Genomic DNA, 25,064 nt, shown 5'->3' on the forward strand with positions numbered 1-25,064 from the left:
AGACAGGGAGGGAAGGGATGGGCATTGGGTGGAAAGGAAAGGGTTGGAGACAGGGAGGGAAGGGATGGGCATAGGGTGGAAAAGAAAGGGATGGAGACAGGGAGGGAAGGGATGGGCATTGGGTGGAAAGGAAAGGGATGGAGACAGGGAGGGAAGGGATGGGCATAGGGTGGAAAGGAAAGGGATGGAGACAGGGAGGGAAGGGATGGGCATTGTGTGGAAGGGAAAGGGATGGAGACAGAGAGGGAAGGGATGGGCATTGGGTGGAAAGGAAAGGGATGGAGACAGGGAGGGAAGGGATGGGCATAGGGTGGAAAGGAAAGGGTTGGTGACAGGGAAGGAAGGGATGGGCATAGGGTGGAAAGGGAAGGGATGGAGACAGGGAGGGAAGGGATGGGCATTGGGTGGAAAGAAAAGGGATGGAGACAGGGAGGGAAGGGATGGGCATTGGGTGGAAAGGAAAGGGATGGAGACAGGAAGGGATGGGCATAGGGTGGAAAGGAAAGGGATGGAGACAGGGAGGGAAGGGATGGGCATAGGGTGGAAAGGGAAGGGATGGAGACAGGGAGGGAAGGGATGGGCATAGGGTGGAAAGGAAAGGGATGGAGACAGGGAGGGAAGGGATGGGCATTGGGTGGAAAGGAAAGGGATGGAGACAGGGAGGGAAGGGATGGGCATTGGGTGGAAAGGAAAGGGATGGAGACAGGGAGGGAAGGGATGGGCATTGGGTGGAAAGGAAAGGGTTGGAGACAGGGAGGGAAGGGATGGGCATAGGGTGGAAAGGAAAGGGATGGAGACAGAGAGGGAAGGGATGGGCATAGGGTGGAAGGGAAAGGGATGGAGACAGGGAGGGAAGGTATGGGCATTGGGTAGAAAGGGAAGGGTTGGAGACAGAGAGGGAAGGGATGGGCATTGGGTGGAAAGGAAAGGGATGGAGACAGGGAGGGAAGGGGAGGGATAGGGTGGGGAGAGAAGGGATGGGGACAGGTTGGGAAGGGAAGGTATGGGGATAGGGAGGGAAGGGAAGGGATAGGGTGGGGAGTGAAGGGATGGAGACAGGTTGGGAAGGGAAGGTATGGGGATAGGGAGGGAAGGGAAGGGATAGGGTGGGGAGTGAAGGGATGGAGACAGGTTGGGAAGGGAAGGTATGGGGATAGGGAGGGAAGGGAAGGGATAGGGTGGGGAGAGAAGGGATGGAGACAGGTTGGGAAGGGAAGGTATGGGGATAGGGAGGGAAGGGAAGGGATAGGGTGGGGAGTGAAGGGATGGAGACAGGTTGGGAAGGGAAGGTATGGGGATAGGGAGGGAAGGGAAGGGATAGGGTGGGGAGTGAAGGGATGGAGACAGGTTGGGAAGGGAAGGTATGGGGATAGGGAGGGAAGGGAAGGGATAGGGTGGGGAGAGAAGGGATGGAGACAGGTTGGGAAGGGAAGGGAAGGGATAGGGTGGGGAGAGATCGGGAGGGAAGAGAACTGATCGGGAGGGAAGAGAACTGATCTGATCGGGAGGGAAGAGAACTGATCGGGAGGGAGGGAAGAGAACTGATCGGGAGGGAAGAGAACTGATAGGGAGGGAGGGAAGAGAACTGATCGGGAGGGAAGAGAACTGAAGAGAACTGATAGGGAGGGAAGAGAACTGATAGGGAGGGAAGAGAACTGAAGAGAACTGATAAGGAGGGAAGAGAACTGATAGGGAGGGAAGAGAACTGATAGGGAGGAAAGAGAACTGAAGAGAACTGATAAGGAGGGAAGAGAACTGATCGGAAGGGAAGGGAACTGATAGGGATGGGAGAGAACTGATAGGGAGGGAAGAGAACTGATAGGGAGGGAAGAGAACTGAAGAGAACTGATAGGGAGGGAAGAGAACTGAGAACTGATAGTGAGGGAAGAGAACTGATCTGAGGGAAGAGAACTGAAGAGAACTGATAGTGAGGGAAGAGAACTGATCGGGAGGGAAGAGAACTGATAAGGAGGGAAGAGAACTGATAGGGAGGGAAGAGAACTGATAAGGAGGGAAGAGAACTGAAGAGAACTGATAGGGAGGGAAGAGAACTGATCGGGAGGGAAGAGAACTGAAGAGAACTGATAGGGAGGGAAGATAACTGATAGGGAACTGATCGGGAGGGAAGAGAACTGAAGAGAACTGATAGGGAGGGAAGAGAACTGAGCACTGATAGGGAGGGAAGAGAACTGATCAGGAGGGAAGAGAACTGAAGAGAACTGATAGGGAGGGAAGAGAACTGAAGAGAACTGATCGTGAGGTAAGAGAACTGATAGGGAACTGATCGGGAGGGAAGAGAACTGATAGGGAGGGAAGGGAAGGGATAGGGTGGGGAGTGAAGGGATGGAGACAGGTTGGGAAGGGAAGGTATGGGGATAGGGAGGGAAGGGAAGGGATAGGGTGGGGAGAGAAGGGATGGAGACAGGTTGGGAAGGGAAGGTATGGGGATAGGGAGGGAAGGGAAGGGATAGGGTGGGGAGTGAAGGGATGGAGACAGGTTGGGAAGGGAAGGTATGGGGATAGGGAGGGAAGGGAAGGGATAGGGTGGGGAGTGAAGGGATGGAGACAGGTTGGGAAGGGAAGGTATGGGGATAGGGAGGGAAGGGAAGGGATAGGGTGGGGAGTGAAGGGATGGAGACAGGTTGGGAAGGGAAGGTATGGGGATAGGGAGGGAAGGGAAGGGATAGGGTGGGGAGAGAAGGGATGGAGACAGGTTGGGAAGGGAAGGGAAGGGATAGGGTGGGGAGAGATCGGGAGGGAAGAGAACTGATCGGGAGGGAAGAGAACTGATCGGGAGGGAGGGAAGAGAACTGATCGGGAGGGAAGAGAACTGATAGGGAGGGAGGGAAGAGAACTGATCGGGAGGGAAGAGAACTGATAGGGAGGGAGGGAAGAGAACTGATAGGGAGGGAAGAGAACTGATAGGGAGGGAGGGAAGAGAACTGATCGGGAGGGAAGAGAACTGAAGAGAACTGATAGGGAGGGAAGAGAACTGTTAGGGAGGAACTGATAGGGAGGGAAGAGAACTGATAGGGAGGAAAGAGAACTGAAGAGAACTGATAAGGAGGGAAGAGAACTGATCGGGAGGGAAGGGAACTGATAGGGAGGGAAGAGAACTGTTAGGGAGGAACTGATAGGGAGGGAAGAGAACTGATAGGGAGGGAAGAGAACTGAAGAGAACTGATAGGGAGGGAAGAGAACTGAAGAGAACTGATAGGGAGGGAAGAGAACTGAGAACTGATAGTGAGGGAAGAGAACTGATCTGAGGGAAGAGAACTGAAGAGAACTGATAGGGAGGGAAGAGAACTGATCGGGAGGGAAGAGAACTGATAAGGAGGGAAGAGAACTGATAGGGAGGGAAGAGAACTGATAAGGAGGGAAGAGAACTGAAGAGAACTGATAGGGAGGGAAGAGAACTGATCGGGAGGGAAGAGAACTGAAGAGAACTGATAGGGAGGGAAGATAACTGATAGGGAACTGATCGGGAGGGAAGAGAACTGAAGAGAACTGATAGGGAGGGAAGAGAACTGAGCACTGATAGGGAGGGAAGAGAACTGATAGGGAGGGAAGAGAACTGAAGAGAACTGATAGGGAGGGAAGAGAACTGAAGAGAACTGATCGTGAGGTAAGAGAACTGATAGGGAACTGATCGGGAGGGAAGAGAACTGATCGGGAGGGAAGAGAAGGGATGGGGAAAGGGAGGGAAGGGGTGGGAATGATCGTGGGCATGAAGTGAACAGTGATTTGGGAAGAGGAGAGAATGGGAAAGGGTTGCAGCTGATGGACACAGAGGACTGTCTTTTGAGGCATTCATCGTCACCTACCTCATCAACAGCATCAATGGCAAATAAATGCAGAATAAAGTGTTCACACACACACACACACACACACACACACACAGACACACACACACAGACACACAGACACACACACACACACACACACACACACACACACACACTCACTCACTCACTCACTCACTCACACATTGATTCAGTTTCGTTTACTGAATATTCTTTCCCATTTCTTGTGCAAATCCTCAGACCTTTTCTTGCGCAAATCCTTAGAAACTAGAACACGTCCAATATTTACCTATATAAAGCATGTCGACATTGCGTTACAGCGGTTTCCCTTTCGGAAAGAAAAAGACCGGCAAAGGGAAAGGGAAGCAGGTGGAACAAGTGACAGATCTGTCAGTGGTCAAACGAGAAACTGAAGTGCTTCAATCGGTGAGTTAGACATTACCCAGTTAAGTTTGATGTTATGTTATGTTACTTTACGTTACAATATGGTATGGTATATGATGATATGATATGATATCATGTATGATATTATGATGATCTGATATGATCAGATATGGTACATGAATTAGCTGCAGCTGGACAGTAAACAACAGGTCCGGATGGTGACAACCATCACCACTGAGACAACTGTGGCCTGCCCTCGGGTAGAGTTTAGTCTCACGATCTGCTGGCTTGTGTCCAGAATTAAGGTCAAGTTGCTCAGTGCGTGGGTCTTGTTGCTATGAAGATTTCTTTTTTCGGGGGCTGGAGTCCTGTATGTCTCAATGTAGTCCTTCTGGAGTTTTAAAGGTGAGTCCTGGCTGTATGAAGAGGGCTGTTGTCTTCACTGTTTATACGGCATCAAATGGGGGAATCCTAGCTGTCTTAATAGGGGTGATGTCCTGACATTTCACCTGGCGTTCCAAGGGGGGAGTCCTGGCTGTACGAAGAGGGATGATGTCCTGACTCTTTATATGGCGTTCCAAGGTGTTTGTCCTGGCTGTATGAAGAGGGGTGATGTCCTGACTCTTTATCTGGCGTTCTAGGGTGGGAGTCCTGGCTGTCTGAAGAGGGGTGATGTCCTGACTCTTTACCTGGTGTTCCAAGGGGGAAGTCCTGGCTGTCTGAAGAGGGGTGATGTCCTGACTCTTTATCTGGTGTTCCAAGGGGGAGGTCCTGGCTGTCTGAAGAGGGGTGATGTCCTGACTCTTTATTTGGCTTTCCAAGGGGGAGGTCCTGGCTGTCTGAAGAGGGGTGATGTCCTGACTCTTTATTTGGCGTTCCAAGGGGGAGGTCCTGGCTGTCTGAAGAAGGGTGATGTCCTGACTCTTTATTTGGCATTCCAAGGGGGAAGTCCTGGCTGTCTGAAGAGGGGTGATGTCCTGACTCTTTATTTGGCATTCCAAGGGGGAAGTCCTGGCTGTCTGAAGAGGGGTGATGTCCTGACTCTTTATCTGGGGTTCTAAGGGGGGAGTCCTGGCTGTCTGAAGAGGGATGATGTCTTGACTCTTTATATGGCGTTCCAAGGTGTTTGTCCTGGCTGTCTGAAGAGGGATGATGTCCAACTCTTTATCTGGCGTTCCAAGGGGAAGGTCCAGGCTGTCTGAAGAGGGGTGATGTCCTGACTCTTTATATGGCATTCCAAGGGGGAAGTCCTGGCTGTCTGAAGAGGGGTGATGCCTTGGCTGTTCATCTAGTATTCCAAGGGGGAAGTCCTTGCTGTTTGAAGAGGGGTGATGTCCTGACTTTTAATCTGACAATCCGAGTCAGATATTCTGGCTGTCTGAAGAGAGGTAATGTCCCGACTCGTACCTGGGAGGGTGTGGGGGAGTGGAGAGGAGGAGTCGGGGGGTGTGGGGGTTTGGGGGGGGGGGGGGGGAAGCCATGATTCATTCAGTGACATTGACTCGCTTCACTGACAACCATGAAATGGATGATGATGGTGATGATGTTAGGAATGGGGGCATTTTGTGTTGTGTGTGCTTGAGTGGGTTTTTTGTGTTCGTGTGTATGGATCTATATGTACATACATGCGTTTTTCTTTGCATGTCTTTGTACTTGCAAATGTGTGTGTGTGTGTGTGTGTGTGTGTGTGTGTGTGTGTGTGTGTGTGTGTGTGTGTGTGTGTGTGAATGCAAATATGTACAAGTGTTTCAAAGCAACACAAACTTAACCAGACAATGTATATATTATGATGGTGATAATGATGATACACGTGTGCATGTCTGTATACTCAGAACATGCAGACCCACATGTGTTTGTGCAAAATGATGTATTTTCAACGTTTCCTCAGGTTTTGAAATTTGTGTGTGTGTGTGTGTGTGTAGTATAAAAGGCCACCACCTCCCAGGAACAGATCAAGATCAAGTCGTGCACCACGTGCCGCCAAGGCACAGAATGCCGGTGGTGCTAGACTGGATGTTTTTCAGGTATCTGTGTGTGTGTGTGTGTGTGTGTGTGTGTGTGTGTGTGTGTGTGTGTGTGTGTGTGTGTGTGTGTTTTGATCTTTTAAAAAGCGACAACAATACACAAACACATGTATGCATTGTATGCTGAAACTTCATTCAAACATTCATCCTTCCCTTTTGCTGACCCTTCATTCATCCATTTTGTTGAACCTTCATTCATTCATCCCTTTTGTTGACCCTTCATTCATCCCTTTTGCTGACCATTCATTCATCCATTTTGTTGACCATTCTTTCATCCCTTTTGCTGACCCTTCATCCGTCCCTTTTGCTGACCCTTCATTAATTGCTTTTTGCTGGCCCTCCATTCATCCATTTTGCTGACCATTCATTCATCCCTTTTGCTGACCCTTCATTCATTCATCCCTTTTGCTGACCTTCATTCATCCCTTTTGCTGACCCTTCATTAATTGCTTTTGCTGACCCTCCATTCATCCATTTTGCTGACCATTCATTCATCCCTTTTGCTGACCCTTCATTCATCCACCCCTTTTGCTGACCCTTCCAGGAGCTGGACCATGAGAACGCCCAGGACAGCTTCACGGCAGACAACAACAACAGTGCTCAGTCTGCCCTTCTTCCTCCCAAGACCCGAGAGAACGGACAACAGTCCTAAGACTGCCCTTTTACCTCCCAAACCCAAACCTGCCAGCCCCTCAGGCACACCAGCCAAGAACGAAACACCAGCTGGCACTGGCACAAAAGCTGAAGAGTCTCAGGAGGAAGAGAAGGAAAAGGACCTGAGCAGCAGAGAAGAGGCAGCGTCAAAGTCTGAAGACCAGGAGGAAGTTGAAGACATTGCTGCTCACACAGAGGGCAAAGAGCCTCAGGACCATCTTCTATCGACCAGCAAAGAAGAGGTAACGCCACCAAAATCTGCAGACGCAGAGAAAGTAGCAGCACTTGATTCAGCAGGTCAAGAGAGAGAGACAGCTCCAGAGTTAGCAGACAAGGAGAAGGAGACAACTCCAGAGTTAGCAGACAAGGAGAAGGAGACAGCTCCAGAGTTAGCAGACAAGGAGAAGGAGACAGCTCCAGAGTTAGCAGACAAGAGGGAGACAGCTCCGGTGTCTGCAGACCAGGAGAAAGAGACAGCTCCAGAGTTTGCAGACAAGGAGAAGGAGACAGCTCCAGAGTCAGTAGACAAGGAGAAAGAGACAGCTCCAGAGTCTGCAGACAAGGAGAAGGAGACAGCTCCAGAGTCTTCAGACAAGCAGAAGGAGACAACTCCAGAGTCAGCAGCAGACCACGAGAAAGAGACAGCTCTGGAGTCAGCAGACCAGGAGAAAGAGACAGCACCAGAGCCTGCTGAACAAGAGAAGGAAGCAGCACCAGTATCTGCAGACCAGGACAAACTGGAGGAGGAGACAGCCTCTTCAGAGCCAACAGAGCCCACCAGCCATGATGCAGATTCATCACAGATTCCACAAACTGGGGACGTCGCTGCGTCCCAGCAAGTGAACAAGGATGCTTCTCTTGAACGGGAGAACAGAGACTCTGCAGCAGAGCCGTCTAAAGATGGCGTGTCCGCAGACAGGAGTGGTGATGGTGATGGTGGTGAGGAGGGTGGTAAAAGCGGTGGGGAAGGAACGAGTGTGTCCTCGGAGCAAGAGAAGGCAGAGGATGTGGAGAAGCTTGAGGGGTGTGCCGTGAAAGTGCCCAGCGCCAGCGGTGCTGACGATGTAGCTGCAGGGAAAGATGACATCAAGGAAGCTTCCCCAAAACCAGGTAAAAACATCAACAACAACAAAAACAGCAGCAAAACAATACAGTGAAGATTTGTCAATGATGCTGAGAGAAACGTGTTCCACTTCATTTGAATAGTAGACCATTACTGGAGAAATGATTTAACAGTATATATATATATATATATATATATATATATATATATATATATGTCTATATCTATCTACACACACACACACATGCGTGTGTATATATATATATATATATATATATATATATGTGTGTGTGTGTGTGTGTGTGTGTAATAGCTTGCCATAAGCTTTCATGTAGACAGCTTAAATCATACACAGTATAATTATATATTCAAATCTAACCACCACCCCCACCCCTCCCCCCAAAAAAGGAACCAAACAACCACCCCCCTCAAAACAACAATAAAAGATACCTCAAAGAACTTCTTATTTAAAGAAAGTCCCGAAGCTGATCACCACACATTTAATATATCTTTTTTTTTCTTCTTCTTTTTTTTTTTTTTTTTTTCCAGATTTACAGACTCAACTGAAGGAAGACAGGATTTCTGTGAGCTCTGATGACAAGGACAAGGCAGCAGATGAGGTCAGCAGTTTATCCCACATTATTTGGGAAGTGTGAGATGATTTACTTCAAAGTAGTAAGATTGTGTGTGTTCGTTCTTTAGTTTAGCGTCTTTTCACTATTAGTGACATTAGACGATAAAAAAAGAAGAAAAAAAAGGGAAATTAAAAAAAAAAAAAAGAAAAAAGGGGTGTGTGTGGGGTGTGTGTGGGGGGGGGGGGGGGGGGTAAGGAGAATAAAACAGAAAAGGTAGAAAACTACTAAGAAATACATAACTAACATGAAATTAGCTTTAACAGTAACAATTCAATAATGATGATAATGACTAAAACTATTAACATGATTATGAAGTACGTTAAAGGAATGTAGAAATAGGGCTACGAACTAATGCCTTTGAAAGTTCTACTAAAAGAACATCATTAGAAATAACTTTCCCAAAATCATCTGCAGAAAAGTTACTCTCTGTGAAATACTTGGGCAAGAAGATACGTAACTGCTGACATTGAAACAAACTATGATGCAAGCTGAACTGCTTACCACAAATGCATATAACATTTTTACTATATTTTGTCTTCAGCGCATCAAGTTTTATACGGAAGAAAGTAGAGGTTATTAATCTTGTATAGCAAGCTGAAGAATTCTGTATTTTTTCTTTAATAATACGTTCGGGGAATAATGTCCCTTTCTGTTTTGAAGACTCTGTCTTCCATCATTTATAAAATCGACCCCATGCTGTTTTTACTAACATAGTGTATGCTTCTTTCACAGAAAGTCGGACAAGTATTTTTGTTGATTTTTCTGAATCTTGTGCTCCTCTTTGTGTGTGTGTGTGTGTGTGTGTGTGTGTGTGTGTGTGTGTGTTAGTGAGCACTGACATGCTTAGCATAGCTGTAAATGTTTCTCATGTGGTGAATACCGAAGTGCCGATGAAGGCCTCTGCAAGTGAATGTGTATGTGTGTGCACACACCAGCTAATGCCAAGATGTTGTGGATGTTAATGGCATTTCAGCAGCCATTTAAAGTTGTGGAGGGTTGATTTATGGTTATACAAAACAGTGTGTTAGGGTGTTTTGGTGTCTGGGATGACGATTGTGTGAATTCACACACACACATATATACATGTGTAATGTGCAATCCACACTCAGGTATGTGTATACATGTGGAAATGTCTGTGTGTGAACAATAAGCATTTGAAGTAAGAATACCAGTAGCCATTCTTTGTGTTGACATGCTCATTCCATAACGTCTTTGATATGAATTTGACATGTGAAATACTGACCTTTATTGTGTATGTTTGTGAAGGCATTTGACTATGATGACATTTTATCATTGATGTATTTTTTATTTTATTATATTGTATTGTGTTGTGTAATGTAGTTTAGTGTAGTGTAGTGTAATATTGTATTGTATTGACGTGCGCAATAGCTGAGTGGTTAAAGCGTTGGACTTTTAATCTGAGGGTCCCAGGTTCAAATCTAGGTAACGGCGCCTGGTGGGTAAAGGGTGGAGATTTTTCCTATCTCCCAAGTCAACATATGCGCGGACCTGCTTGTGTCTGAACCCCCTTCACGTGTATACGTAAGCAGATCAAATACGCACGTTAAAGATCCTGTAATCCATGTCAGCGTTCGGTGGGTTATGGAAACAAGAACATTCCCAGCATGCACACCCCCTAAAGCAGAGTATGGCTGCCAACATGGCAGGGTAAAAATGGTCATACACGTAAAAGCCTACTCGTGTACATACGAGTGAATGTGGGAGTTGCAGCCCGCAAACGCAGGAGAAGGAGAAGAACAAGAAGAAGAAGATCAAGAAGAGGAAGAAGAGAAAGAGGAAGTAGTATTGTATTATATTGCATTATATTTTTGTCACAACAGATTTCTCTATGTGAAATTTGGGCTGCTCTTTCTGAAGAGAGTGTGATGCCACAGTGCAGAGCCACCCTTTTTTTCCACCTTTTTTTTTTCTGTCTGCAAGTGTATTTCTTTTCCTATCAAGGTGGATTTTTCTACAGGATTTTGCTAGGGACAATCCTTTTGTTTCCGTGGGTTGTTTTATGTTCACTGAACACATGCTGAGCACTGGACCTAGATTTAATGTCTCATCAAAAAAACTAGCACCCAGACCACCACTCAAGGTCTTGTGGAAGTGGGAGTAAAAATCATGATTCTTGTATGGATACTCGCTTCCGAGTTGAATGCATTAGCACTAGGACGTTGCTCCACACCAGTTGTTTTCCACCACTATCATATCAGCTGTTCACCAGCAGTTGTTTCCCACCACTATCATACCATTTGTTCTCCAGTAGTGGTTTTCCACCACTATCACTCCAGTTGTTTCCCACTACTGTCATGGCGTACACTCCTATACTTTTGACTTGTCCTAAAAATATATGTCAAACTTGAACAAACTGTGACATACTGCAGCATGTGTGACTTGTTTCAGGAGGCCAAAGAAGAACCAGAGGAAGAAAAAGTGGAAAAAGCGCAGTCACAAACAGCCACAGACCAACTCTAGGATGAGCCAACAGCCAGAGGAATTCACCGTAATGGCCTTTGTTTTGTCTCTTGACAGTATTCACCATACATGTCTTTCTTTTATTCCTGCAAAATATCAAACTACAGATGCCAAAGAACTGAGTAAAATAAGATATATACATATATTAAAAAAAAAGGAAAGAAATTAATCGTTATAAAGCTCCTACGGTTTGGTTTTACAGAATATTCAATACTTTAAGTTTATCATCTCAACAAGAGAAATTCATTCGTGGTTTTGTGCATGCACCTCCCTACTACCTGTCAATATTTTTTAATGTGTCAGTGTAAATCTTCTCTCCAAACAGAAACCAGTTATATTGACTTCAACTTGTATAAGTATATAACTGCACTAAGTCCTGATTATTTAAAACCCACTCTGAAAAGAACACACATGGTAAGTGGGACATTTAAAATTTTTAATTTGAAAAAAAAAAAAAGAATTATCATCGACAAGCACTGAAACACAATCTGACTTAGAACCCTCCAGTATTTCAGATATCTTGACAGGGTTGTTGCTGTAGTAACCATGCCCTTAGGAACAAGAATAACATATGTCTTTTTTACACTGGCAGATTTGGAGTAAGTGGAGATGAGTGTAACTGGTCTTATGCCCATTGGCAAGTGTGTTATGTCTGTAACTCGATATATACCTACTTTAGGAATGCCAACTGCATTAAGTTCAAATTACATCTTGATTTCAGTCCACTCCTGGGGAGGTGCACTCTGCTACGAAATGATAGTTATTGCCGATAGGTGGTGCCCTGTGTATGTTGAATCAGTACAAGGACAACCAAACACCACAGAAATGACTTGGCAGCAGTGCAGGGTCTTCTTCTGGTGTGTGGCTGCTGGCCAGCCAAACATTGATAACTGCCAGTGGACTGCCGGTTCAGGGACTGTGACAGGCTGAGTTTGGATACAGCTTTGTGGGAGATTCAGAACAAGTGTGAGGGCAATGTATGGAAACGGTGCAGAAGATGGGGCAGAGAGAAACTGATGTAAATCTCCATAAAACGGATGCTTTAAAACAAAAGAACTCAGTGTAACTTGGTGGCCTTCCAGTTCCAGTATGGCTGAATGTGTATGTGTATTTGCACATCCTTATGTTATAAAATACACACTCACACTCTCTTTCTCACTCCCTTTCCCATAAGAATAGTAAGACAGACCTAATAAGCTTGTTTCAAACAACACACTGCATGACATTTTAAAGTGTTACAGTAACAATCCTCTGAAAGTAAATTGTGTTCATTGACATTATTATCATTCTGTTCACATGTTTCTGATTTTGTCTTTTCTCTCTCTCTTTTATTTTATTTTTATTATAAATATTTAAAGTCTTGCAGTGTTTGTATCTTGACCATTGTTTTAGACTGTGTCTGGCAGCTCTGATCTGTCCATAGTTTTCTGCTATTTCTCTTTATTGTTTTCATTTCTTTTCTGTCTTTCATGGTTCCATTTTTCATTTATACCCATATACATTCATATATTCACTTGTTTCTTTTCACATAAAGAGTGTATTTCATAAGCATTGCTTGTTTGTGTAGCCTTTTGAGCTTCGTTTGTGTTTTAGAAATTAGTGTATGGAGAACATACATAATGTAGGTCTACCTTTCATTCCAATGACTTATATAGGAACCTAATACATTAACTTTACATCACCAGCCATTTGGCCTGACTATTTAAGCAAAAGATTTGAAAAACAACAAAAAACCTTCTTGTACTTCTTTTACAGATATTTACTGTCTGAATAGAGTCTAAAATGCAGGTATTATACAAGCAACCACAATATCACCAGTAAATATGGTATCATCAATAAATTTAAGTACATTGTAGATAAATTGTGATAAATTAATAAGTACACGTGTTAAGTGGATGCGATATTAGCAACAACAGTTGGGTCAGATGTATCTATCTATCTCTATATTTATTGTTTTGTTTTGTTTTGACATAACAGATTGTGTGAAATTTGGGCTGCTCTCCCCAGGAACAACACATTGCTACAATCAGAGCACCACCTTTTTTTTTCTGCCTGCAAGCGTTATTTATTTTGTCTATTGATTTTTCTACCCTTTTGTTGCTGTGGGTTCTTTAAGGAGTGCTAAGTATGTGCTGCACACAGGACCTTGGTTCATTGTCTCATCTGAAAGATTATCCAGACCACCATTCAAGGTCTAGTGGAACGGGAGAAAGTACTGGTGAGTATGGGGATCGAACCAGTGTACTCAAGATTCTCTCACTTCCTTGGTGGATGTGTTACCACAAGGACAATACTCTACTGTCTTATCATATCTGAGATTGCTTGAGTTCCAGATATTTAGAATAATTTATAGGTTCAGCTTTAAATGTATTTTGTTTACCCTCAATGACTGATGAAAATTACAAAACGCTCTTATGTTCCTGAGAGTTATGTGACAGGAATTATTACGAAATGTACAAAACTATCATGTACTTGCATGTTGTCTTAATGTGTGCCCAAAAAACACAAATGCCTGCAATAAGAAATTATGGAAAAAAAGTTTTTACAACTACTGTCTGCATTGTATAGTACTCCTAAAAATTAATTGTATCTCCATTACCACCACAAACTCCTAGAAATGACAAATATAGTTATGCTGCAATGTTATGTGTGTGCTTGTGCAATTCATTAGCAGCTACAATACTTATGCACTATTGTAAACACAAGTAGCAATACAAGAATTGTAAATAATCTTTGATATAATCAAAGTTGTATGCAATGCTAATTTCACGAAGCTGACAAAGAATTGTTTATCAGTGGTGTGGCATCAAATTCTGCTGCTCTGTCACAGTATCATGAGTATGTTTCATGATGTTACTAACATTTACATTATGGTTAGGATGCTGCTAAGTTCATGTTTCTGCAACCTTTTTCACAATGCCAATGCCAGCTAGTCATAATTCAAAAGGTATTGGTTTAATTTTTTCACACATATGAATGCACATAAATTTGTATGTGCATGCACCCACATACACAGAGACCCTCCCCCCACCAAACCCCTACACACATCATTATGTATGGTATTCTTTTTTCGTTGTTTGGCATGATATAACAAGGGTAAAAAGTTCAAAGATTTTCAGCCCCCAGAGTGCAACATGTTTTGTTATTCAAATGCAACCTGTGTTATCAATGTTTGTATAAAACGAGTGTAATGTTTGACTGTAGGGATTTTTAATTGCTGCGTTGTTTCACCAGACTTCCTCTTGCAAACTCAAGAGAATGTATGTGTGAATGAAAAGTTGTTTATGTTTGACAGATGGTTGCATGGTACCTTTTTGTGTGTGCATGCATGCAGGTTTGTGGATGTGTTTTCTGATTTTATGTGTATGTGTACATGTACATGTGCATGTGTGTGTGTGCCTGTGTGTGTGTACATATGCAAATGTGCATATATGAAGAAAGACTCACATAAAGAGACAGAAAGAGTGAATTGTGCGAATACTTCTCTTTTTCAATATATCCAGTGTACTGTTCAGATTATATATCGATAACACCACTTACACTTACATTAGACTTAGACGCTCCCAGTCAAGATGCTTCACAGTCTATGGTCCTAAGCCACTTGGTTGGTGTCACCCTAACATCAGACTTGTTTACAGACGATGGGATGACACCCACAAAGGACACTTGCTACAAACAAAATGCTCATTGTCATTGGTGATGCTGCAGAACATTTCTGAACCAATCTATGATGGGTCAGATTTCAGTGCATTGTCACTCCTGCACTGAGGTTAGACTGTAGCAGACGAATACATTCTTGAACAAATACATGTAGCTCTATTATAAAACAGTTTGTTATTGCATTCTGTGTTGGCAGCAGTCTCCACTCATTTGCACATCGATTGCTTTTGTTCAAAAATGTAATTGGTTTCATTCAAACACATAAAAACAACAACAACCGAGATATAAATTTCATTTTTGCTTATTTATTCAGCCATAATATTTGGACACAAGAGTGTCACATTGTACTTTCTGAACTTAAAAGTTCATTGAAAGATACAACTTACACAGTTTAAGATATATTGTATAGTTAACTGTGAGCAGTATATATATTCAACCGTTCAACTTTATTTCTTTGTCAAAATATATATGATTTATGCAATTTAAGATGTATTACTTGTGTCTAGGATATTTTCTTTCATTTGTTTGTCCAAGAACATACAAATATGCTTCAGCTATATTGTTATTTTTTGATAAACTGATTTTCTTTCTGCTTTTTCATTCAAGGATGTAATATTTATATAATAAACATTTTCCCTCTGTTTTCTTTGTGCATATCTTTGATGGTATCTTAAACCACTGTTCAGTTAAATGACTGAGTTGCCTGTCCTGTCCTGTGTCTGTGAGAAAATCTGATCTCAGTTTCCATTTCAGTTTTCAGTTTCAAGTGAGATGTCAGAGTGAGTGGGTAGATCCATATTATTATATGCTACACCACATTTGCTGGAAGAAGAAGAAAAAAAAAGGTGTAGCATAGTTGTCTGAACCTTGCAAAAACCCAGTACGTGATCAGGCCTTGAGAAAAAAAAAATATCCACTAGGTGCTGTTTGGATTTGAACCAGTTTCTTGTGGGTTGCTAGCTCAATGCTCTAACCACTCGGCTCTTTCACCAGCCTATTAGATTTTTTTTTATTATATAATATATCTCACTTAATCCCATGACTGCTGAACCTCAGCGAAATGAGAACATTGTGGTATGAGTCTGCAGTGCAGTTACTGTTTTTTGTGTACTGATACTTCATAATTGTGTAACTGATTTTTGTTGAGCAAAAGTAATGCAATCTGACCAGGAAGAAGTCCTGATAGAGAATGTTGACTGACATCATGACCTGTCAGTTTCTAAAAGTCTGATGGAAGTGAGTTCTAACTTCCCTTTACTGATGAGCATAGTCATCAGTAGCAGTCGAGGGGTCATAGGTCATTGCAACTCATCCAGTCCCAAACCAGTTGTGTTCTTCCAACTACATCAGCTGGTGCTGATACTGCATGTGTGCTTTGTTGTTCATTTTGCTGATGGTATTCCTACATTTAATTTTTCCAAAACATCATCATCACCATCATCATCATCACATTGTTAGTATTGTCATCATGATTATTATTACTTTGTTGATGGTATACCTGCATTATTACCTAAAACATTATCATCATCTCCTTATTAACATCAAAATCATTATTTTGTTTTTGGTATTCCCATGAATTATTATCTAAAACAGTATCTTGTGGATAATTATCATCATCATTTTTAATATATAATCATAATGTACATAAAAGTGCTGTTCATGTGAATGTTCTGCCTTGTTTTTTTTTCTAAATAAAATCTGAATGTAAATTACTAAACACATATCTAATTGCAAAATATCTTTCAGCAGCAGTATATATTCATTAAAGTAAACATTCTTTAATGGCAGTGTTGCATCAGGTGTTGGTTGTATGTGCTTTCACAAATCATGTTCTCACTACAGAAATAATTGAACACACACACACACAGAAAATGACAAAGAGGCACACATAACACCTACACATACATTTTAGTACAAGCTTTTTCTTTTACCCCCGATAAAGATCATTTTGACCTGACTAGTTCATGATGTTGGACTGCTGCCAGTTCAAATTTATACATATCCCATCTTTGTCAAAGTAAAGCAAAAAGCATTTTCACAAGTCACGATTTCTGAACAACAAAAACAAAAAAACAACTCTCCATATATATTTATATATATATATATATATATATATATTTTTTTTTTTTAGTCAAATCCAGTTTCTGGATAAATATATTTGATGCAATTTAACCATGGCAATGTAAAAATTCCTTCTTTATATAGCTCCTGCAAAATTCTGTATTATCTACACAAACACATACCTGTTCACATATGCACACACACACCCCACATATAAGCAGGGCACACATATGTACATACACATTCATGCAGAAAACCAATGACAAACCATGGCATTGTATAAATGATTATCGGTAAGATATTGCAAGCTTGCTTCAAGTCACAATTATAGCACATACAACCAGTAAACAATACTTGCACATCTTAAACAAATACTCATTAACTTGGAAATGGTTTCACATCAGCTTACAAGTCTGCTTCATTTTGCAAACTCTGCTGTCAAAATCATGAGTCTTGAAGTGTAAGCAAAAGTGAGCTCTATGTTGCCATGAATTGAATTCATGTCTGGTCCCGTATTTCGCAATAATTTAAAACCTATACTCATTAAAATAATGCCAAATAAGAACACATCATCAGACTTGTTTTACTTAAAAATCAGTTTAGTGTAACAATTTAAAAAAAAAATCAGCTTGGCAGAGATGAATTAATTTTTATAATTAAAGAAAAATCATACATACACAAATATGATAAAGTCATGGTCTGTAACTCATTATCCAGAAGTAAAACAGTAATCAAAGATTTATAATACTCATCCAGACTGCAAAGCAGGAGTGTCTTCTTTCTATGTTCCATGATAAAATGTTTGTCAATCCAAAGTGTACATTTCCAGTACAAGTAAAATATTAAAAAAATCCAAACAAAAAACAACGTGAACCAAAGCCCCATACAAACACACACACACACACACACAAAAATACAGGGCTACATGGTAATGTAGCAGTTGCCTGAGTAGCAGCCTTAATTAAAGGCCACATGTAATATGTCTCAAAATGCGAGGTCCACACAAACATTTTCATGTTTGTACTTCTCTTTTACTCGAGACAATTTGAAAAAAAAAAAAGATTGCATAACAAAACCAGCTTGCAGTTTAAACTTGCAAATGGCAGTTTACATAAAGCGTTGATCGTCTCTGTGAGTGTGAAATGAAATCTTGGTACGCAGAAACAATTTTAAAAAGTAGAGAACAATAACGACAACTGACTACTGTTTTCCTGACACAGGCATTGTCACTTGCACTCCTATGCACACTTTCAATACATTTATAAAGGAAATAACAACAATAACAACAACACAGTTTTTAAGCTACCAGGGAGTGGTAATCACAAAGTATCACAGGTATCGGAGGCGGAGCGATAGTGAGCTATTTGCAGAACAGCGGCCCTCCACCACAGCATTGCTGCGACTACCACCACATGCCAGCACTGGTGACTTGACCCTATGTAATCAAACACACCTGCAACACACAAAGAAAGAAAGAAAAAAAAGGAAATAAACAGATGTACATGATAGTTACACTCATTCAGTATTGACTGACTAGTCCTCTCTCTCTCTCTCACACACACACACACACACACAAACATTTTCAAATGAGTAAATCAGGCCTCGCGCTGCATTCAATTGCGCTACAGGCAAAAACAGTGCTGAGGGTCCATCTGGGGTAAATCGAGTGTTTTGCACTCAACATATCTCACTGTTTTTGCAGAATTCAAACTATAAATTTGAAAATTTAGTTCATTTCTGCATTTGCGGAGCAATTATCCTGAAAAACAGCATATTTTACATTAATATCTATTCGATACCTTAATAATAATAGAATACATTAACATCAAAGAAAAAGAAATACTAAAAATAAACATGTAGGTAAACACATAAAAACATAATAAAGTGGAAATGCAAGGGCAGATCACTGAAATAAAGAATGAACAAAAAATGGGCCGCACTCAGAGAACCCCTGTGCACCCACCGACACTGGCACACACTGGCATATTTAAAGTGCAAAAAATAAAAATTATCTTAAAAAAATTCACATGTTTATTTCAATTCTTAACAAAATCAATATTTAGATGTGTATCATTTTAATTTTATGTACAAGAAATGAAAATAAAAGAAGCTTTGTTGAGAGGTCAAGAGGAAAAAACTCTTTTACACCCCGAAACCATTCAAAATTACATTAGTATTATCATCAACTGTGAATATCATTGCCCAAAGCATGTACAGACCCTAGTTTGATAACCTGCCTAACTTTCACAGGCATACAGCTAAACCAAGGGAAAAATCTCAAGAGTCAGTTGGAAAACTTTAAAGCTGTTTTTCTCAAAATGGCTGCTGCGCTACTAACACACTTTGAACTACCATAACTTCTACATTTTTCAACCTAGGAACATGTTTTTATACATCATTGGAAAGGTCTTTTCGGCTTCTTTGCAATGGTATTATATCTCTATATCCTAAAAAAAAAAGACTTATATATCATTTTGTAGAAGCTGGTCACAAATAGGAAAATTAATAAATAAAGAAGAACAAACATGAACTGTATTACCCTGACGCCCACCTCCCACCAAAGAAAAAATGACAACAACGCTTCCTAGCCTGGAACTGAACTCAGTCCCTCTCTGTTCCTCAGCAGCAGTCTGATCGGTGTTCCACATGTACATGCATAATTATCATATGCAAAGATGAAGGTATGTACATTCACATGCGCACACATGCAAGCACGCATATACACAGAAATTAGCATTTACACAAACACTTTATACATGCAGAACTCCCTCCCACCCCTCTCCCCCCAACACACTGAAAAACACTGATTCTACATCTTTCCTTTTTTTTTTTTATTATTATTTACAAGGCAACCCCACTTACCTGGACAGATTCTCTCAGGAAACTTGGAGATGTAGAAAGTAAAGGCAAGAATCCCCATTAAATACATGGTAGTGACTTTGGGCACAAACAACTGGAAAAGAAGGAAACTTTTTCAGTTAATCGGACACGCATGCATGAACACACACACACAAAGTCTTTTTTCTCATAACTCAAATGAAACTGAACTTTTCTCATAAAATTGTTTCATGATATTTTTCATGCATGGCTATCATGATCCAAATGTTGAACAGCAAGAGAAGAACAGAAAAAACCCCACTTCAGATGATTTATTGTGTGCATTTTCCATGTGTTTTGCAGCTGACCAATGATAAGCATGTAAACACTTGAATACTTTAAACAACAAACAAATGCTTTTCCACTGACCAGTCCGAATCTGAAAATCTCTCATCTGTCTGTTAGACAAGAACTAAAAACTGCAATGGGCCTTTGACACTGAACATTGCTGCTCACAATCCAACCGACTGCAAAAGGCCACATCAGGACTAATCAAAATGTTCAACCATGTTAAACACAAAACTCTGCCATGAAAAAAACAAGAACACTCCCATCCAAAAAGAATTTTTAAAAAACCCCAACCAACCAACCAAACAAACAACTCTGCAAAACAACAAATTTCAAGATGTATTACCTTAACCATTAAGCTCCTTAGGGCACATGAGACCAGAAACGGATTCCTCAAGTCAGTTTTATGGAGTTTACACTGTGCCTACTAGAACTGACCGATGACATCACCAGTTCTTCTTCTTCTTTGTTCGTGGGCTGCAACTCCCACGTTCACTCGTATGTACACGAGTGGGCTTTTACGTGTATGACCGTTTTTACCCTGCCATGTAGGCAGCCATACTCCGTTTTCGGGGGTGTGCATGCTGGGTATGTTCTTGTTTCCATAACCTACCAAACACTGACATGGATTACAGGATTTTTAACGTGCGTATTTGATCTTCTGCTTGCATATACACATGAAGGGGGTTCAGGCACTAGCAGGTCTGCACATATGTTGACCTGGGAGATCATAAAAATCTCCACCCTTCACCCACCAGGCGCCGTCACCATGATTCGAACCCGGGACCCTCAGATTGACAGTCCAACGCTTTAACCACTCAGCTATTGCGCCCGTCTATCACCAGTTCTATTTATTATAAAATTTTTATCTGCACCGTTTTAGTGGCATTACTTTCATGCCACTCATTCTGAGACCCACTTACACAGCCAAACCCTAGCTCATCTGTCAAAGTCCCAGCATCTGCAGTCTTATGGGAACCATCAATGTTAGGTAACCTCGAGGCCACACACCAAAGGAGACCCTGCACTGCTGCTGAGTCACTTGAGTGGTGTTCAGTAGTGCCTGTTCTGATCTAACGTATTTAGAACACCACCTACTAAGTGCCCCCTACAGATGACAATAATAGCTTCCCCAGAGTGGTGACAACCACCATGTCCCTCCAATGACAGTCTCCCATCATGAGAGGAGGGCATGAAAAGCCACATACTTTGAGACATTCTTTTTTTTTTTATAATATGATGATGAATGAGGATAGTGATGATGATGATGTTGCTATGGAATTCCATTGGGTTTGGGACCATGTGATAAGGCTGTACTCTACGCTTCCTGTCATAATGATATCCTGGCATTAACCAGCTCGAGAGATACTGCACAATGGGACTAGAAGACCCCTTACCCTGTACCCTCTGGAACTGACCTATGACATTGTCTGTTCTTACCTGCACAATGGGACAAGAAGACCCCTTACTCTGCACCTGCTGAACTGACTGATGACATCATCAGTTCTTACCTGCACAATGGGACTAGAAGACCCCCCGCTGAGGTAGACCCAGTGAAGGGAAGGGATGATTCCATAAGCCACCAGTCCTATGTAGGTAGCAATGCGGGGATAGTGGCACCAGGGCGAGAGGAAACGAGGGTGGAACTGCAGCCATAGTGTGGACATTGTCAGCACTGTCACCACCACCATGTATGTGTCTCGCCACTTCTGAAATTGTCCACATCACTGAGATGTATGTATATCATAATTATGTTCATATTCATATATCAGTAATGCAGGTCAATAGTCCATATCAACCAGTGAGGGAGGTTGGTGAGACATATCCCTTACCAAGACAAGACAAGACAAGACAAGACATGACATGCTATTTCATGTAACCTAATTGTTTCAGTGATAAAGTATAAGCTGTATTACTTTGAACTATTTTATTTTCTATTACATCCACAGGACACACATATATGCCTGAAAAATGTTTTGTTCTACCAACACTACAAATTAATGCACAACACTTGAACCACATTTCAGCTGGTACAAAGTGGTGCTACTAATAATGTATTTCATTGTCTTGATACATGTTGCCTGATTAAGATAAACAAGTTGATTTTCAGCCATCCATCTAGTGATTTGAATTTTGATCTTCCACAGGAAATGATGACTGGCATAATATACACAGCAAGAAAAGAATGCTCAACTTTAGTATGTGAGGGTATCAATGCTATTCAAAAACAGTCAAAATAGTATGCATGGGTGTGGTTAAAGGGAAGGGAATGTATGCTATGTTAGCCTCTCAAAAACATAATGTAGTGTATGATGACAGCTACTGCAAATCTTCCAAGCAAAAATAGCAATTCTATCACATTGTAACTGGCACAGTCATAGTTACAATAAAATGTCAACAATCTGTAACATGCACTGTCATCGTAAAACTGGAACTTCATCACATTGTAACTGGCACAGTCACAGTAACACTAAAACTTTATCGCATACCCAAAACACTTACAGCTACACAGTAGAAACCGTAATAGACCGCAGGAATGTAGCACCCTATGATGCCTATGGAGATGCCAGTCAGGTCAGCCTGTAACCATCGACGACAGGCCCGTTCTGAGTGACAGCTGAATATGTGGTAACCCGCTGAGCAGGCCAAGCAAAACTGAAGAAGGTGAGAAAAAACATATACACACCCATCCCAACACATCACACACACACACACATGCGCATGCCCGTGCACACACACACACACACACATTAGTAAGTTTGTGCAGAAATATATCCATATGTGTGTGTGTGTGTGTGTGTGTGTGTGTGTGTGTGTGTGTGTGTGTGTGTGTGTGTGCATATATGTTCAAGTGCTTGCATGTGTTGAGGAAAACAAAAAGAAAAACAAAAACAAAAACATACAAAAAACAAAACAACAACCCCCCCACTCCCCAACAACAACCAGTTACCTGATAGCATATCAAGCCAATGGACACAACCACATGGTCCACAATGTCCCCCTTCAGCCTTGGGATGACTATCAGATTATCATACAGCATCAGCTCCAGAAACAGCAGAAAGCCCAACAGATGGGACCAGATGTTAATCGTTTCATTGTTCCATGTCAGCAAACTGGAAAAAAACACAAAAACCACACTGTCAAGAGAACATCTGCACAATCCACAATGTAACTGCTGTTTACTAAGCCTTGTTCAAGATGTTCTTCAGGTGGACTGGGAGTGGGTTGGTTTCCTGTGTGTGTGTGTGTGTGTGTGTGTGTGTGTGTGTGTGTTGGTCATATTTTGAAGCTGGTCCTATGTTGTGGTATGCATGCAAGCATTGTTTGGTTGATTTTGATGAGTGCTGTGGCCAATATTAATATGATGTGGGTATGTCACAAAAACTGCATGATGTGTTGAATACATTCATTACACTACCTTATCACACACACACACACACACAAACTGTGTATGTATGCACATGCACACTCACATATATATGCACACACATGTGCACATGTATTTTAATCCATACATACATATAATGTGCACATACATTCATAGACATAAACATTTATAGCATGCATATCACATGTATACTAAGCACACAAGGCAATTATGTACACAGTACATCCACCCACACATCCACCCATACAAATACATACCTTCTCATGCACTGCCCAAATGGCAGAAAAGCCCTGTACCCATGGACAACCCATGGGTTGCCTTTCAAAAAGTGGGGAATCTCACTGTAGTGCAACAACTTGATTCCTTCAGAATGGGGTTCACATATTCCAGTCTGACACACCGCAACTCCACGGTCATCTATCTCAATGTCAAGAATATGAAAACTTTCATTGCAAGTCCCACGTACTTTGGGATGCAGCAAATCTTGCTCTGTAACTGTCATGATGTTTTCTATGCTCATTGCGGACGTGTGTATACACACCAAATGAAATGACATATGTACGAAATCAAAAAGAAATGAGCACTCACTTCAGTGCCCTTAGTTTTATCGATCATATATCCACATAGCTCCATATTTACATGCGCACGATGGACTACACTGAATATCAAAAAGACAAAGAACTTGCATTAACGTAGAAATTTATCACCAAGGATGTTTTCCATGCAACAAAAAACATAATGATCCTGACAGGAAACAAATGTCACGCCTGCTTCAGGATTCAGTCAGCTGGTCTTAAATGACTGTTTTCACACTTAGCAACAACTTTAAACATACACGAAACACGAGTTTGATGTTTGTAAAACATTTGTACAGATTTTTGTCGGTTTCTGATAATTCATTCAAATGGGTCACCCTGTCTTCATCAATTTGCTGGCATCAATTCCCGATCATTTTTACCGCCATAGCAGACGCCTTAACTTTGGCCGGTTGTTATGTGTACCGAGTATTGCTCAACTCAGCAAGTTTGTAGAGCCAGAAGTCTAGCGGTGTGCACGGTTTTTAAACTGGGTGAATGATGAGAAAGAAGTATGAATTCTTTTTCACGTATTCTTTTTATCCGTTCATGAATTTCGCTGCAAACATGAGGTAAGTTGGTGCACAGCAGAGGGTAACCAGGGTAGGTCAGTCTAGAGGTTGGATCCACTTCCACCAACGTCGACTTACGTCCCCTAGCTTCGTCGTCGTCTTCAAATGGCCTTGTTTGACCAAGCATGTAAACTAAGTAGAGAAAGATACAACACATTCAGAAACGCTCATCTGAACGACAAGGACAATGTAATTTTAAAACAAGAGATGAAAGCAGCATGTAAACAGTACAAATCCAGAATTCGAAAAGCTGAAAAAAGGTACAGAAGATCTATAGTTAATGATATAAGAAAAATGAAATCACATGATCCAAAACACTATTGGTCTCTCAGTCATAAATGGGAAGAACCATAAGCAACAACAATTCCGTTAGACAAATTCAAGGAACACTTTGAAAATTTGTCCAAAATAAATACAAATGACCAGACCATACTCTCACAGTAAGAAGAAACTGACAGATTATTGGGAGAATTTATCGAATCAGATGAAGCAAAAACAATTCTAAATAAAAGCTTCACAGAAGCGGAACTTTGTTCTATTGACGGTTAAAAAAGCTAAAGAATAATAAATCCCCCGGAATTGATGGAATTATCACTGAA

At 41.7% G+C, this 25,064-nt stretch overlaps 2 protein-coding genes across 4 annotated transcripts; one reads left to right on the forward strand and one right to left on the reverse strand.

Annotated features, from left to right (window-relative positions):
• The first annotated feature begins 4,123 nt into the window (after nt 1-4,123).
• LOC143292904 (uncharacterized) lies at nt 4,124-14,579 on the forward strand. 3 transcript variants are annotated; one of them, XM_076603587.1, is made up of 6 exons: nt 4,124-4,229; nt 6,110-6,211; nt 6,756-7,975; nt 8,478-8,548; nt 10,973-11,072; nt 11,766-14,579. In XM_076603587.1, exons 2-5 carry the CDS (start codon nt 6,180-6,182, stop codon nt 11,042-11,044), a joined length of 1,395 nt encoding a protein of 464 aa, XP_076459702.1. In that variant the 5' UTR covers nt 4,124-4,229; nt 6,110-6,179; the 3' UTR covers nt 11,045-11,072; nt 11,766-14,579. The 3 variants fall into 3 exon arrangements, with proteins under 3 accessions (XP_076459702.1, XP_076459703.1, XP_076459701.1); XM_076603588.1 differs by lacking the exon at nt 11,766-14,579 and having other exon boundaries at nt 6,756-7,386; nt 7,519-7,975; nt 10,973-11,201; XM_076603586.1 differs by lacking the exon at nt 11,766-14,579 and having other exon boundaries at nt 10,973-11,201.
• LOC143292905 (progestin and adipoQ receptor family member 3-like) lies at nt 13,161-24,480 on the reverse strand. The gene is made up of 6 exons (XM_076603589.1): nt 23,576-24,480; nt 22,881-23,043; nt 22,433-22,585; nt 21,442-21,639; nt 19,628-19,718; nt 13,161-18,218 (listed from the first exon to the last, which is right to left on the reverse strand). The coding sequence occupies exons 1-6, from the start codon at nt 23,872-23,874 to the stop codon at nt 18,085-18,087; spliced, it is 1,038 nt and encodes a 345-aa protein (XP_076459704.1). The 5' UTR covers nt 23,875-24,480; the 3' UTR covers nt 13,161-18,084.
• Nucleotides 24,481-25,064: the final 584 nt, after the last annotated feature.

This window comes from Babylonia areolata, chromosome 18 (genome assembly GCF_041734735.1).
Source record: "Babylonia areolata isolate BAREFJ2019XMU chromosome 18, ASM4173473v1, whole genome shotgun sequence".
Taxonomy (NCBI): Eukaryota; Metazoa; Mollusca; class Gastropoda; order Neogastropoda; family Buccinidae; genus Babylonia; species Babylonia areolata.